General features: G+C 41.7%; 1 protein-coding gene across 8 annotated transcripts in view; it reads left to right on the top strand.

Annotated features, from left to right (window-relative positions):
* The window catches only part of kaznb (kazrin, periplakin interacting protein b), a 112,102-nt gene that overhangs the window by 68,727 nt on the left and 26,537 nt on the right, over nt 1–16,838 (top strand). For 6 of the 8 annotated variants that reach the window (XM_061783658.1, XM_061783653.1, XM_061783652.1 and 3 more), the window contains one exon: nt 10,308–10,415. The exons of 1 other annotated variant lie outside the window; for it this stretch is intronic. In XM_061783658.1, the coding sequence (XP_061639642.1) occupies nt 10,308–10,415 (108 nt within the window). Of the gene's footprint in view, nt 1–10,307; nt 10,416–16,049; nt 16,325–16,838 lie in introns of those variants that run through there. One more of the 8 variants, XM_061783657.1, reaches the window with a different exon arrangement.

The following is a 16,838-nucleotide window of genomic DNA, read 5'->3' as shown; positions in this document are numbered from 1 at the left end:
GAATGACCGCAAGGTCTGATGACTCGCCATAGAACATGAAATTAAAAACTCCACTCCAAAATTCAACTTGCAAGCCCCATTTTACTTGGGAACTCCAAATTTTGTTAGGTTTTCTGGAATGAGTAGACCCACAACTAAGAACATGTTTGAAAAGATGCAGAAAGTCAGTCATCTTGGTTTGAAACAGCCATTTCAGAAGAAAAAAATAAATCAATGAAAACTCTACGATCAGATCTCTACAAGTTCCTTATGCAGGATGCTTGAGGTACCTTAAATGGACAAAAGTATTGGGACACATGGGTGTGAGACCAACAGAAAGTGATGTATATATGGAGTAGCTTCCACTTTTCTGTGAAGACTTTCCACAAGATGTTGGCATATGTCTGAGGGAATTTTCTAATCATTGACGGGGTTAAAGTAAAGTTGTTCCAAGACATACTCATGCTTGAAATTTCTTACCTACTTTGACTCAAATTTAATCAAATTGCTTTTTCCGCACTACTTTATGAAACCCATTTACTTTTCTGCCTTCGCTTTTGTGGTTTTGTCGAAGAAGAGTGAACTTGGGACACTCATTGGGCTAGTTTTAAAGACAAAGCTAAAGCCCAAGACAGACTAAAATGCTCATTTAATCTTAGAAATTCACTTAGCAATATTAGGCTTATCTCAGGTGCCATTTGAATGTTCTTAATAGTCCCACTTAAGGCCTTAAACTCAGCTCTGTTTGTCAAAGCCAAAGTCATCCTCCCCTCCACAGAGGACCATCGAAATACATGGCAAACAGCCTTTATGCTAAATTAATCACTTGAATTTAAAATCTTTCTTTGACTTTTCAATGAGGAAAAAAATGCTTCGTCCTGCAGAGGTCCGCTTTCAGAATGTTTGTGAAGAGAAAACTCACTAAACTCATTTATCAAAGCTGGTAAGCATCCCCAACGGATTCAAGTTGCGCCTCTGGAGGTTATGTTGCCTCTGGGTTGAATCAGGAAGTGCAGAAATGTAATTATTGTTAAAAAAAAATGTTTTAGCCAACAGCCAGGAAACGTCCAATTAATATTGATAAGCTAGAAAAGTAAAGTTTCTGTAAGGGTATTGACCTTGGACGGTTTGAAGTAGTTGCAATAGGGGCAAGTTCTGCAGCGCCCCATTAGATCCACTCATGCCTGTCGGGACGCATACAATTTGGGAGGCACGTCGGATGGAGGATTGCAAGTATGTAGGTATTGAAGGCAATCAGAAAATCTGTTCTTCCAGCATGGAGTGTCGATGAATCTCTTATGAGGACCTTCATCGCACGCAAGACATTTGATCAAGCTCTGAACTTGTGAGTTGCGGTGTGAGAGTTTTTTGCATTTTAACATCATCCACGTCTAGTATACGCCGCTCAAATTCAGTAGCAATCTTTATCATCATCTTTGCTGGAACTGTATAAAAGGCCAAAATTACCCTTAAATGGCTGCATGACACCAACAGGGCATAATTCCTTTGTCTTTACAAGCATAGCTGCTGACGACTTTTTTGTAGGTCTACTAATGATAGACATTTCTATGAAAATTTCTATGTTGCTAAGTGAAACTAGCCTTGGGGGCTAAATTGTAGAGTGGTGTTATTAGTTTGGTGTATTATGGCAAGTCATCAAAATTCGCATCTCCGCCTACACACAAACAACAGAAGGTCACGTTTCTGTTTAGTATGCAAGGTTCAAATTTGGGTTTCGTGAATTTAATAATAAAGGTGCCCTGGAAATGTCCAAAATGACCCTGGCCAGTGCCCCTCCCATTATTGAGTAGAGAGGGGAGGTAGAGAGCACCACCGGGCACTGATCCAGAGACACCTACACGCAAGACTTTTTTGTAGGTTTACTCATGATAGACATGCCTACCAAATTCCGTGGTGCTACTAACTTCAAGGGCTGAATTTTCCCATGTTCTGCTACCAAACCAGCTGATAAAAGTTTGATGAGTTTTTGAATATGGGAAGGCCAGTTGACTAACAAGCATGTGATATGGTGTTCATTCACGAATAAGTTTGATTGAAACACTTTATACTTTAATTACATGTGCTGGGATCACTTATAACAACACAGGTTATACTAACATATCAAGTCAACTCGACAGTAGCACTGCCTTGCTCATTTTCCCACATCCTGTCCTACCCCTTTTCTGTCCTCTCTTATCTGGTTCTCTTGGTTAGTTATTGCATGTCCTCACTGGGTGTCCCCCCTCCAACCTCTCCCCCTCACCCCCCAATCTACAAATAGCTGTTGTAATGTTACTTGTGTTTAAATAGCTCGACTCTCTCACTATTGTTCTGCTGTGGTTCTCACCCCTAGTCCCCTTGTTCACTCTGTTCCCCTGTCTGTTCCCTGAAACCCTTTTCTGTCCGGCTGCATTTTCAATAAACATCAGATTAATTTAAAAGGATAAAAATAAAAAATTGGGCAGACGGGAGTATTTGAAACTCCCCTGTTGCACAGAAAAACTGTTCCAGCACAAAGGCATACAGATCCACTATTCTTCAAGGCCATGCAGCTGAACAGGACAAAAAAGAAAATAATATGGGAAGGTCCTCACAATCGAGGTTTATTCAGCCTAAGAATAATAATGCAGAAGAAACGAAGTAATTTCAAGAGGACCTTCGTACCGTATGCCTGATAAAAGTTTGGCAGTGTCATATTCTAGCACACAGAAGCAGACCTTGAGGTATGGTAACAATCAGGATTTAGGGCAGTTATGGACAGTTTGCTGTTATTGCAAAAAAAAAAAAAAAAAAAATCCATCTTTGCTGCACTCCTCGTATTTCTTTGCCGTTTCCCCGAGGCCGCCTGGCTCTCTGTCGATGGCGGATCGAAGCGATGTTGATCGGTGACGCAGAACGAGGCGGCGGCGTTTGTTGAGGGGCTGGCGGAGCCATTAGAGGCAGCGTGACAGTGCGAGGGTGGAGAGCATCTATCAGCAGCAGGAGTTAGACCACCGGGGACTGGAGGGGAATCTTAATAGTCACAAGGAAAAGAGGACAGAATCCCAAAGGGGGGGGGGGCACGCTACAGATGAGCTGAGGGATTTGGGGTTTTAATTCTCGGAGAAAAGCTGATTGATGAAGGATGATGCAAAGGGAAGGAACGAAGGAAGGAGGCTGAGGAGGGATTGCACTGCCATATAGTCAGTACTCTTTCAGTTAATGAGACGACATCAATCACTCAGTGGAGCACTGAAGTCAGTGGACTATTGTGCGTGCGACAGGTGGAGGAGCTTTTTGGATGGTGACCACCTCCTGTTTGTTGGTGTGCTGTGTCTGCGGTGGCAACTAGCTGGCTTTGTCGCGATGAACGCAGGCTGATGATGTTCTGATGAAGATGAATAATGACGCCTGTTATCAACAGACTGTGCTCAGTGGTGGAAATGATGAGCAAAGTTTTTGATCGTGCTCTGCCTGCAAATGAGTTTGTTTTGTGGAAGTGAATAGGGTCGGTGAAAATCTTGGTGCTAGGGGCTGTTGCATGGTCTATTGGTGCATTGCATTGGCTGTGGAGTGATTTCAGAGTGAAAAGAGCAAAATATTTTGGCGGTGTTGTGATCTACAGTGAAAAAAAGCAAGGAGGAAGTTGAGGAAGCCTGAAATAAAACTCAAATCGGTCACCAAATGCAGTAGCTCTAGCTCACGGACGAGCCTGAACTCCCCAAGATCCTGCCATGCTTTTGCAATTGGATAAAACCATTCCCTTTTTCTTGCTGCCGCTTGCCTCCTCCTCATCCAGCCAGAGCTCTTCGTTGTAACTGTGACAAACCCATATTGCCGAACTAAAGCCTACATCACGTCCAAACAAGCAGGAAAAGGCACCGGGCTACTTCTTGTTCGGTCGCTTAGCAACCAGGGACAAATATGGCAAGTTTGAGCTAGGTCGCTGTCCTCCCTGTACCCTAACCTGCCGTGAATGCCGCGCAAAACAAGTGCGCTGTGAAAGCTCCTTATCCTGGGTGAGTCTGGTCGGGAGGTTGGGTGCACCCTGGACTGGTCGCAGCCAATCACAGGGCACATATAAACAACAATACATACAGTACAATGTAGTCTTCAATGAGCCTAACGTGCATGTTTTTGAAAAAGGGCCTGAGCTGAGATTCAAACCCAGAACGTCTGCCTATGAGGCAGACGTGCTAACCACTTCAAGCCCCAAAATAATAACATTTATGTTTTCCAACAGCTAATCATTTGGAGAGTTTCCAGCCTTGTTATTTCTTTAAACAAATAAACAGCAACATTGAAAATACACCAAGGCTTTAACAACAGCTGCAATATTTGTAAAATGCATGAAGACGAGCAGCCTGGCGTGTTTATGGAGTGTATAAAACACCGTTCGCTAATTTACAATTCCTCACATAGTCTCCGAACGCATTAGAGGCGATGCTATATTGCAAAGTGCTTCTCCGCTACACTAGAAGTCATCGGTCCTGAAGAGGAGTGATGATCTGCAGCTCCTGCTGAGACATTGCAGAGTGAAACGCTGAGTCAGCGGGATAGCAGTGACCTTCAAGATTTAGCACTTATTGTCATCGCGTGGCGCACAAGGTCGCTCTCTCCATGTTATTTGTGGTAATACATTTTCTAAAGTCACATCCAAACGACAAGCTCCACAATAGACACTTCATCTTGCAGAGGAATAGAGTTCTAGTAGTAGTCAGCTGGGATGGGCTACAGTTCAACCGTGGCTCTTATGAGGACAAGCGCTATACAATGGATGGATACTCATGTGACTCTTTTCCATTCATTAGTATCATCTAAATCGTCTTACCATTACTAGTACACTGCTAAACTCAACATGGTAGGGTATAATGGAAAATGTTCTATTATGAGTGAATTAACTATAGGATTTGATACAAATAAGTGGGAAACTAATCTTTTGGGAGGGGGTTGTTTTTTGCCAATTTAATGAAATCAAAATCCCCCAAGCATTACAATATTACCCTTTTTTATTGCAAAATATGGCATTCACAATTCAGCATCTCTTATTTGTTGCGGGAAAATGCATTCTATGAATGTGGTATTTACTAAAATGAAATCAGTTATAAAGTTTTCACCTTTTAAGAATGTGACACGAATAATTTAAAAGACGAATAATTCATCAATCTGCACAAAGTAGTTTTTCACTGTAGTGTTGTTGTATGACTGCCTCCTGCAAATCATGCTGCTATTGATTTTTGACTTTATTAGAATACAATTTGTATAGTAAATCTAAAAATTGAATTTAAAAAAAATGAAATATTATATGATAAAATATTTGATTTTCTGACATTTTCAAAGCATATTTTCTACATCGAACTTTTAAAGTTTTGTATAAATTCATTGTCTACATCTTCAAGTGCAAGAACATATTAAACATGTTTCGTCTACAAGTGTGTGGCATTGAAGGGCTTTGAAAACTTAAACAAATCCGTTATCCATCCCAGAGTGGGTCATTTCGTATGTTATAGCAGCAAAAATAGGCACGCAAAGCTTGCCTGTCCGATATTGAGTAGTGTCAGCCAAATTAAGATCAAATGTGCCAATATGGTGTATTATTATTTTCCACATCAACTCAGAGGAACCATACAGGCTTTTTGACTCTTACAATCGAGGAACATGTTGCCTTTTATCTATGTAAAAAAAAAAAAATAAAAAAAAAATGGCATTGCATATTCAGTTTGAAGAGAAAGTGTGCAGGTTCCACCATGTTGTCTTTCTGTACTTGTCTCATCCAGAGCTGCTAACAAGCTAGTTTTAGTTCTATTATTGATACAAGTGTTCTTTGACTACTACGCCTCACAGTGTATTGCTATTAGAGCATAAAAGCAGCAGAGGAAGAAGAGTCCAATGGAAGCGTTAGTGTTTCTCTGTATTATGCGGCTTGATGAGGACTTTTCTCACTAGAGCCCTTCAATCTTTTATTATTGCGCACAGCTAGTTATGCTCTTTAACTCCTCGCACATGCTTGATCTCACTAGGATACCGCAGAACAATGTCTAAGCTCTAGCACAATCCATTCCAAGACTGCAAGATTTACACAGTAGGAAATACTGGTAATTGATTTAGTCTGTTCCTGGGTCAAACTGTTGCCATCACAAATTTTGATTTACTGTACGGGAATGTTTTTTTTATTTTTTATATATATATAAGTTAGCCGATGTTGAAGTTAAGCAGAAAAGGAATAAATCAAACCACATACTGTAACTTTTCCTAAAGTCCGCCACCACATAATAGGAAACACCATAGACATGCTAACGAATAGCATTGGTGTCTTAGTGTTATAACCCTTTAATTAACACATATTTAGACTCAACACGTAGATAGTTAATATAACTCATCACAGGCATGTATTCTTCATCCTCTGTAAAGAACGACTTAAAATTACTGCAGCTTACTGAGGAGTTGTGACCGTCTCCCCCGTCCACATTTATAGCCATATGTCTGGAATATACTGCCCCCAGGTGGCCAAGGCGCGTGCACCAGAAGGAGCAGCATAATGTCCTGCGGCGCAAAAATGTGACAAAAACGGTTAAATTATTTACATTCTGTCTAATTATGTCAATACTGTATGTTTTTTCTGTAAAATAAATTGTTTTAGAGCGCTACTTTTCTTTTTAAAAAAACATATTACACATTTTTTGTGGGGGAGGCTCGAATTGATAAATGCATTCCATTCATTTCAATGGGGAAAGATGATTTTAAATACGATTGCAACGGAACAAATGAACATGGATATTAGTCTTAGAATAGAAAAGCAGTCAATGGTTGTGATTAATAATACAAAGACATAGAAGACATAGAAAGAAGTTAATCGCCGTTAAAATAATGGGTGGATGGATAATAATGGTGGATGCACCATTATGAAACTCGTCATAGGACTGAAAGGCACATCTCATTTTCCCCATATAGATTCCAATCTATAACACCCAGCAGTGCACTCCTTCAGCCCCAGTTCATCCATGCTAAAAGAATGGGTTGAGTGGATAACACCAAAAAATGATCAGCTGCTACCATTTTTACAGCTTTTATGTGATTTATCTTTTTCGTACCATTAGCAGCTATTGGCAAAAAAAAAAAAAAAAAAAAAAAAAGGTGCAAGAGATTTTTCTGCTGGAGTCCAGCCAGAGGCAGATTTCCTCGCTTAATGTTCCCTTTTTTTTTTTTTTCTCCCAACCCAACCTCACCTAGCTGTTTTGGTCCGGGAAAGCTCAAATGAGCTCCTGCCAGGACTGCCAGTACCAGCTGTGACACGCAGTATTAAGCAGCGGAGCTGTCATACGCTTGTGTGTGTGTGTGTGTGTGTGTGTGTATGCGCGCGCTGATACTGTTGCACTTTTGCATGTGTTGGGCCAACAGTGCGTTTGTTGGCAATCCGCTGTTGCTCTTTTGACATGATTTTAATGTTTCGGGAAACATTAAAAGAGGCCATACTGGATTAGTGTTGACTATTCTTGCCGCATCATACTTATATGATGGATGTTGTAAAAGAAAGGGCAGCTGGTTGACTTCTAAATTGCTTTAAAGCAGACTTATTAAGCTTTTTTTCACAATTCAAAACAGTTCCCATTAGTTTTAGTGTCGGTGACATACCTTTATTATGAATGTGCAATATATTTATTTATGTTATGTAAATTAGCCTCACTGTTATGTAACAGTAGGCTGGAAGTGCAGAATGGCTCACTCACAGACACATTTTCTGAATTATTGTTATTATTATTATTATCAAGGGTGACTCTTACCATTTGAAAAACATGGGCTATTGCCTGGGGCTCTGCGCTCTCCAGGGGACCCAAATATCTCATAATAACTGATTAATATATATATATATTTTTAATTAAAAAAACAATTATCATTGTTTCAGTTTTAATTTACACAAAATGCTTAATCTATCGTGATCATTTTGATTATCCCCCCCTGCCTTCTCATACAATGTACTATTACATCTTCTTACTGCGCATGTACAGGCTTGATTCTGGAAGAGGGTTGTAAAACAAATTTGTTGGCACGTTGTGAGGAAAATGAAACCCAGTTGAGCAGAGAAAAGGAGAAAGAGAGAGGTAAACAAACAGTTTTTATCAAAACTACTAAAGGTTTCAACCTTTGTCATTGTGACAAAATGTGTGTGTGAATGTGTATAAAGAAAAGCAAGAGCCAGACACTCTTGTCAGTTGCAGGAGCACTGCTGTCAGTGTCAGCCGAGGAGGATGCAATCAAGGTGAATTGCAGAGTGACACAAGAGGATTAAATTGGGCGAAATGGCAAACTATATAAAATGTCGATTACTGTTCGTATCAATTAAAGTAAAAGCGTTGATGTCATTCTCAAGAAAGATTTGAAGCACTGGCTCAGGAAATGGGAGAATGTTCCCATATTCACTCTTTTTAGTTGATTATAAACAATATCAAAACAAATTTCAGTACACAGATGTGGAGGGCCTCCATGTGACTAAATACACCACTGATAATTATTATAAATAGTGAACAGAAATGTTATTTTTCTACATTTTTCGAAACATAGAAAAATATAAAATGGCCAACTTTTGAGTTCATCCAGCCTCAGTCTCAAGCAGCCAGAGAACTTTTGTGACACAAGTCTGCTGCATGTTTTGTACACAAACAACTTGTGTAAAAAGGAAGAAACTTCACAAGGACTTGAAGTCAATGAGGCGTTGAAGTGCACGCTACACTAATGAACAAGTAAAAAGACTTCCAGCATCCTCCTCCTACACTGTGGAGGTTTTCAAACCATTAGTTCCGAGCGGGGAGCATCATCTCCCTCATCTTCCTCCCTCGCTGTGTAATGGGTGTGTCCCTGAAGGGGCTTTTTGTCGCCACGGGAGAGTAGACAGGTGGGGGGGCGGGGTGTGGAGGGTTCGCATGGGTTTCAGGGGGACTTGCAGAATCTTTTTGGGCTTCTTGCGTGCGGAGTATATATTGATCGCCAAGACACGTTGCTACGCTCATATAGATAAAAAGTTGTTCAGCTACAGCCAAGTAAAAATAACTGTGCTGCTTTGATTAAGGTGTCGTGTTTAGCGACGTGCAGCTTCGCTTTCCATGTGTCCCCCGGGGGCACTTAAGGAGGTCAGTTGGTCAGGGGGTTAAAAAAGTCTTCCGTCAACTTCATGGCAGCGGAGAACTTGTTATAGACCATATGACTGATGGTTTTTTGAGGGTATGATAGTCTGATTCTGTCCCTTTGTTGTTCAAAAGGAAGATTTACTGTATGAGTTCAAAGCTGGGGAGATGTAAAAGTCATTGTTCACAACTTTCACATTGGATATAATTCCTCTGTCTTATTAATATTGCCTTAACCCTACACTAAAAACTTCAAAACTTTGAATTCGGGTGAAACTCCTCCATTATACCTTCAAGGCCATTGACAACCTTGTCCCTCCATTCTTGTGCAACCTCCTCCACATCGCCACTCCAGCCCGCGCCCTCAGATCCTCCTCTTCCATCCACCTGACTGTTCCACCCGCCGTCACAGCACGGCAGCTGAAGGCTCTGCTCCTCAGCTCTGAAACTCTTTGCCACCAGACCTCCGCAACTCTCTCTACTGAAATCCAAACTCAAAACCCACCTGTTCAAGATCGCCTACTCACTATTACTGCACTGTCCTGTATTTTTTATTTTGATATTGTTTTATTTTCTCTGCATATTTCTTGTCTTTACTGTTGTTTTATTGATGTACTGTGTCCTTGAGGGTCTTGAAAGGTGCTTACAAATAAAATGTATTACTATTATTATTATTATTAATAACTCTAAACTAGTTTGGGTTTGAAATGTGTGATTTTTGACACTATTCCTGGAATATTTTTGACACACCTAGTTCTTTCTTGACACCAATGACTGTACCGTAATCCGTCACCAGCAAGCCCTGCTGTGAACAGCACTCCCCCAAATAAAAAGGTTCATAGTTGCGTATAGATGCCACAAGATGGCACCAAACCAAAGCACTAATTTTCTTTTAGACTTGGTGCCATCTTGCGGCATCCCAGGGTATTTCATAAAGAGCACAAAAACAGCAAATTGGTGAGTTTTTCAGAGGATAGGTTCGCCCACAAACCTGTGAATAGGTGAATTTGTGAGTAGCAAAATGCAAAGAGGTTGGACATGACTGTCATCATCTTTTTTTTACGATATGTTGATGTTTAGTCCCATCACCGTGAATACCATTTCATGAGAAATACCGATGAGTTTTTTTTTTTTCGGGTTCTGGGCTGTCTTTTCCTATAAAAGTTGATGTCAAATTTCGAGTTGAGTTTCCAAGCTCATTGTCACATTGATTCCCCCCCAACTTTTCAGATCCAGCCGCGCATCACAGGCAGAAGACGGTGGTGACGGACATGTGCTACCCAGCAGAGATTTCCAGCCTGATGGACTTTGGCTCTCCCGACTGCTCGCTGGGGAAAGGTATACGCTCGCCTCCGGTATAGAGAGAGTGAGCAAGTGAGGCGTTGCCGTGGCGACCGTCTGCACGGGGATTTATCAGGGTAGTTAAAAGAGACAGGAGGGAGGTTAAATCAGGGAGCAAAGGTGTGTGCTGGCCACCTTACACAACACTGCAGGGTTTGCATGTTGTAGTGTGCCATGCGAGAAACACCTTTCCAGTCTGAATAGAAGTAATTGCGCTGGAATTGCATCAGTGAGGCTGCTTATTTTCTTCATATACACATTTTTGCACCAAGGGCTGTGTGATGATCACGCTGACCAGCCTGCAATTTCAGTATATATGCTCAGCAAAACCATCATGAAGCGCTGTCATTGAGCAGAAATCCATAAACCCTTTGTGTCCATTTCTTTTTACCCCTCGTGATTCTGCTGTTGAACTCCATTCTTCTGGATACGACATTGCCATAGCACTATAATATGTGTTATAATACTGCACTATTAAGTATATTACCAGAAAAAAAGTCACTTTGAGGTAAAAAATTTTGCAATACTACCAGAATTAGCTCTACGCAGTATATTAGAATATAATATTGTTCATTCCCCTGACATCTACAGTAGTTTCATAATATTAGAAAAACAATACTAATAATAATACAAACGAATACTAGCTTTAGATACATATCGATGCTATGCTAGTGTATACGCAATGTGTCGTTGCCATAGTAACCCAGGATGTCCTACTCCTGTAATATTGATGGACCAGCCAGGACTTCTCTCATGTTGCGTTAGCACTAGCGTCATTGCTAATGGCAATGTTCGGACCTGTCACCGTTTTAGTCAATGCAGTTTAATGTCACTATCCAATGAAAAGCATGAACAGTATCTCCATTTATTTCTGATGCTAAAGCAACAATATGTAATAATTTGACTGTAAAATAGCACGAAATAGCTTCAAATTCATGTCAATACCACGCTGGCTTGTAATCAGTCTGTCTTTGCCATGGGAACCCTGCATGACTACTTTAGTGGTTTCTAATGTTGCTGGACCAGCCAGGACACCTCATGTTGTGTTAGCACTAGCCTCAATGCTAACGGCACTGTTTGGACCTGACCTTGTTTTTGTCCATGCAGTTTCACTTAACATCACTGCCTAATGAAAAGCAGCATCTCTGTTTTTTTCCATGCCAAATAAAGCAACAATATGTGATATGACTCGAAAATAAAGCTTCAAATACATGTTAATGCTGTGCAGGCTGGCAGTAAACAGACAAGCATCCCCTGTCGTTGCCATGGCAACCCTGCATCACCTACTCTACGTGGCGTAGCTTCCCTCGATACATTAACGTTTACCCTCATTATGCTCTTTCGTGTCTTTCCCATTTGTATCGCCAGTTACATTTCTCGCCTGCAAGGGGAGCTGGAGAGCCAAAAGAAATCTGCCTTAATGGGATTTTAATATTTCGGTTTGTCTCTGCTGCGGCTTGCTAGTGACGTAGACTGACAGTTCAACGGCCAGGTCTTTTTTGACGACTTCCGCAGGCTTTTAAAAGCGAGCGCGGCCAATGAATGACACGGCGGTGCAGGGTGTTAAGCTGAAGGGGAAAAAGACAGCGAGAGAGTGGAAATGTTGCAGTTGCAGAAGTGTTAGGATGAAAGCAATGAGTGTGGATGAGATGGAGTGCTGGAGGAGGAGGTCCACTACTTCTTTTCATTTTGACGAGCTTAGCTATTAAGACAAAAGAAATTCCGTCTGGTTTTAATGGATTTGGATGGAGTTATTACAGCAATTTTGAGTCTGTGTTAAAAAGCCTTAAGGGGACATATTATGGCAAATTGACTTTTAATAGCTTGTATTCAACTAGTTGGGTGTGTGCCTGCCCAGCCATCAAGTGAAAGTGTTTGTTTGGTGGTGTGTTAATGCGCCACATACACACAGTGCCGTGCAACGTCCACAAGTGAAAACGCTTCTATTGTCATTACTGAAGCTTGTATTTGATTTGATTTTATTTACAGTCTAGGCTTTGCTTCGACAAGTTGAAGCAAGCAGCTGGCGAGAGGACAAGAAAGAAATGAGGAAAAAGTGAGAAAATAACACAGTTGTTACGGATGTAATATTGTAGGAATAAGGAAAAGGTCAAAATGTGATTAAAAGAAAGGGATAATTTTAGGAGGAGGAAAAAGTCCCAATTTGTAGAGTAAAGTTAGTTGGAAAAAGTTGTAATATTCAGAATATTAGGTGGAGCGTGCTTTTTATTATTTATTTTTTTTTGGTCATTCCCCATACACTACAATACAGTATTATTTACTGTAAGCAAAAGCAAAGCAAATGTATTTATATAGCGCATTTCATACACATGATTAAAAGCATTTAAAACAAAGAGGAAAAACTAAAATAAAATAAATATACAATTAAAACAGCGTACAGTGCAAGAAATATAATTTAAAAGTAGAAATGCTCTGAAAAGCAAAAAAAAATAAGCGTTTTTAACCTGAACTTAAAAACATTCACACTTGGGGCTGATGTCACTTCTGTTGGCAACTTATTCCATTTGTGTGCAGCATAATAGCGAAAGCTGTAAAGCTAAAGAGCTTCTCCTGGTCTGCTTGGCACATGCAAGCCTTCACTCTGGATATGTTCTTCAGATGGTCGAAGGCAGTTTTAGTCATATGACATGACTGTTGAAAGTCAGGTCGTAATCTATCAGTACACCAAGGTTTCGGACTTGGTCTTTGGTTTTTAAAGAGAGCAACTCCAGGTGTTTACTAACAGCAATCCTCTTTTCTTTATTTCCCCCCAAAATTATCTCAGTTTTGTTGTGGTTTAATTGAAGAAAATGTTGGCTCATCCAGCTATTTATCTGTTTTAGACAGTGACACAACACCTCAATTGAACTGTAGACACTGCTAGATATAACTGTGTCATCTGCATAGCTATGATAGTCAAAATTAAAGTTCTGAAGAATTTGACCCAAGGGTAGCATATACAGGCTGAACAGGACACGTCCAAGAACTGACCCTTCAGGGACCCCATAGGTCATTGCCATTCGATGAGATTGAACACTTCCAATGGTTACAAAATAACTCCTTTCCTCCAGGTAGGACCTGAACCATTTAAGGGCTGTTCCATTTAGTCCTACCCACGTTTCCAACCTGTTCAGCAGTATATTATGATCTACCATATCAAAAGCCGCACTGAGGTCCAACAGAACCAGAATTGACACCTTTCCCGAGTCAGTATTCAAATTCTGACATGGTATTAAGAGTTTTTCCTGGGTGGCTTCAGATGTAGTATTTATCATTTTGCTGATTTGTGCTGATATTAAACCTGGTGGAGTTCTGGAGGGATCTGATTCTGGGTGTGTGTGTGGGGGGGCAGGGGGGGCTTGTCATCCACAGCAAACAGAGTGTGAGTATTGTTGACGTTCTTACTGATAATTTCAGAAAAGTGTTGCTGTCTAGCCCTGACAAACTTTAGTTTTTCTCCACTTACGTTCCGCTTTCCTACACTTTGATTTAGAGCTCTTTACCATCATTGTGCTCCTCCAGGATGTTCTAGGTCGCCTCAAGATTGTCTTACTTTTAATAGGAGCGACAGCATTCATGACATTTGAGATTTTCCAGATAAAATTATCCAAAAGTTCATCAACTGTCTCAGCATTCACAGTACTGTAGTGACCTTGCAGTTGTGTTACTTGAAGTGGTGTTAGAGTTTGCCAATTTCCTACCGTCTGTGAAGTAGTGAAGGTGTCCGGATGTGAACAGATGAGTATGTGATTGATGAGTGTCTCTGAATGTGATTGGATGAACGAGTCAGGGGTTGGGGCCTGTGCAACCGAGGACGACGGGGTGAGTGGGCGAGCGAGCTTCTGGTCGGAGGAAGACACTATCATTGACATCATCGACTAATCGAAGGGGACTCGACGATGGTCGCCTTAGCATCGACTATGAAAACATCTAGTCGTTCAACCCCTAAATCATAAGAGCAGAAGATGGCCGTTGTGACCTAAGAAATCCCTGCCTCTGTTACTGCTCTGATACAAGCTGAAAAACTGCCAGTTGCACTTCGTCTCCCTTTTCTGCCTTTTATACAAAACAGCGACACGGAAAAATGTGGGAAAAGGCTTGCTTTTACAGACAGTGTAAAAAGGGCTTCAGGCACCATCCCGCCTCTGTTACGGCTGTGATATTACCTCCGAAGCTGGAAAAGTGCTTTGTCATATTTCCCTTTCCATGTCTGAACCATTTTTTACAGATATGCAGCACACATGTCTTTTCTAAGCAGTGTCTTCTTCTTTTCCTTTCGGCTTGTCCCGTTAGGGGTCGCCACAGCGCGTCATGCTGTCTCCTCCATCCTCCTCTTGAACACCAACTGCCCTCATGTCTTCCCTCACGACGTCCATCAGCCTTCTCTTTGGTCTTCCTCTAGCTCTCTTGCCTGGCAGCTCCATCCTCATCATCCTTCTACCAATATACTCACTATTTCTACTCACAGCTTCCACCACATGGTTCTCTGCTCTGCCTTTGTCTTCCTAGTCTTCCTCCCCACCACCAGAGTCATCTTACACACCACCATCCTATGCTGTCGAGCCACAGTCTCCCCTACCACTACCTTACAGTCGGTAACCTTCAGATTACATCGTCTGCACAAAATGTAATCCACCTGCATGCTTCTACCTCCGCTCTTGTAGGTCACCCTATGTTCCTGCCTCTTCTGGACAGAAGTGTTCACTACAGCTATTTGTATCCTTTTTGCAAAGTCTACCACCATCTGTCCCTCCAAGTTCCTTTCCTGGATGCTGTACTTACCCATCACTTCTTCATCTCCCCTATTTCCTTCACCAACATTCCATTACAATATGCACCAATCACAACTCTCTCTCTGTCTGGGATGCTCAGAACTACTTCGTCTAGCTCTTTCTCTTTCACCTCTAGGTCACATCATACCTGTGGGGCATAGCCACTAAGAACATTATACATAACACCGTCAATTTCAAGTTTCAGCCTCATCACTCGATCTGATACTCTTTTCACCCCCAAGACATTCTTAGTCAACTCTTCTTTTAAAATAACCCGACTCCATTTCTCTTCCCATCTACACCATGGTAAAATAATTTAGACCCTGCCCCTAAACTTCTAGCCTTACTGCCTTTCCTCCTGGTCTCCTGGGCACACAATATATCAACGTTTCCCCTAATCATCATGTCAACCAACTCCCGAGATTTCCCACCTCTTCTTCGACTTCGACCCACAGTAGCTGAATTTCCACCGGCGCCCTGCAGGTTGACGGCGCCGGTGGCGGACGTTATTAACGCGGGCCACGACCGATCCGGTATTGAATTCTTTGGATGAACGCTCGTATTTGTTTGGCAAAGTTTTAAGCCAGATGCCCTTCCTGACGCAATCCTCTGCATTTATCCGGGCTTGGAACTGGCCTACAGTTTGCACTGGCTTGTGCCCCCATTCTTTTCTAAGCAGTATGAATGGTTCTATTGTTCTGTACTGTGGTGTTGTAGCTCTCAGCCATCAGGTGGCATCAGCGTGCCTCTGACTCACCTGGCTTGTTGTCACCTTGGACCTCAGGTGCAGTTTCCCCTCCCTTTCCTCCTCCTCCTTCTCCTTGTGCTCCCCCAGGAGGGGGGTAGTGCCACTTGCTGGGTGTGTCCCTCCGAACAGGCGCAGAACGAGAAAGACGCTCTCAGGGGACCACTTCCTGGTTACCTGGTCTGTTCTGGGGCGGGACCTCGGCGGTGAAGGGCTCTCACACGGGTGGTGTATGTTGTGTGTGTTGAACGTGTCGATCCGTGTGTGCGCGTCTGTGTTTTGTGCTTGCTTCCACTTGCTATGAGAGCTCGCACAGACGGGCCTGACAGTGGAGCCGACCCGAGCCAGGGCCGAGGCCATGAGGTCTGACAGGGAGGAGGGGAAGGCTGGTGAGTGGTACACAGTGACACAGGTCCAGGCTTTTTGGTGTTGCTGTGCATGTGTGTGTGCGTGTGTGTGTGAGCCGAGACTGGAGCGGGTTCAAGTTCACAATGTCATTGTGAGCCTGTGAGTCTGTTATTACATTTTAGGTGAAACTACTGCGTTGCAATTTTAGAGCAAGATATCACGGATGGATGATGTCACACTCATTGAAATGAGTGTAACCTTACGATAACACGATCATAGCAGTAGCTTTTGCTTATCTGATCATCTCCGTCTAAAGTAAAACATGTATCTCCAAAGGATTTGTTTCAATGAGAAAATAAAAAATGGGTAAAAAAAAAACAAACAAACACATTTTTTTTCCCATTAACCATAAATCGGGAGCTAATTGGGGGGGAAAAAACACAATTGCAGTGCGTTATAATGTTCAATTGTTTTATTGTTGATATTTCATTATCATGATTTAGCATTGTAAAATATTGTATAGAATATAATGTGCATTTTATTTGTATAAAACAT

Source organism: Phyllopteryx taeniolatus, chromosome 9 (assembly GCF_024500385.1).
Source record: "Phyllopteryx taeniolatus isolate TA_2022b chromosome 9, UOR_Ptae_1.2, whole genome shotgun sequence".
NCBI lineage: Eukaryota > Metazoa > Chordata > Actinopteri > Syngnathiformes > Syngnathidae > Phyllopteryx > Phyllopteryx taeniolatus.
Note: the sequence above shows the minus strand (reverse complement) of the source record. Positions and strands in the feature narration are given on the sequence as shown.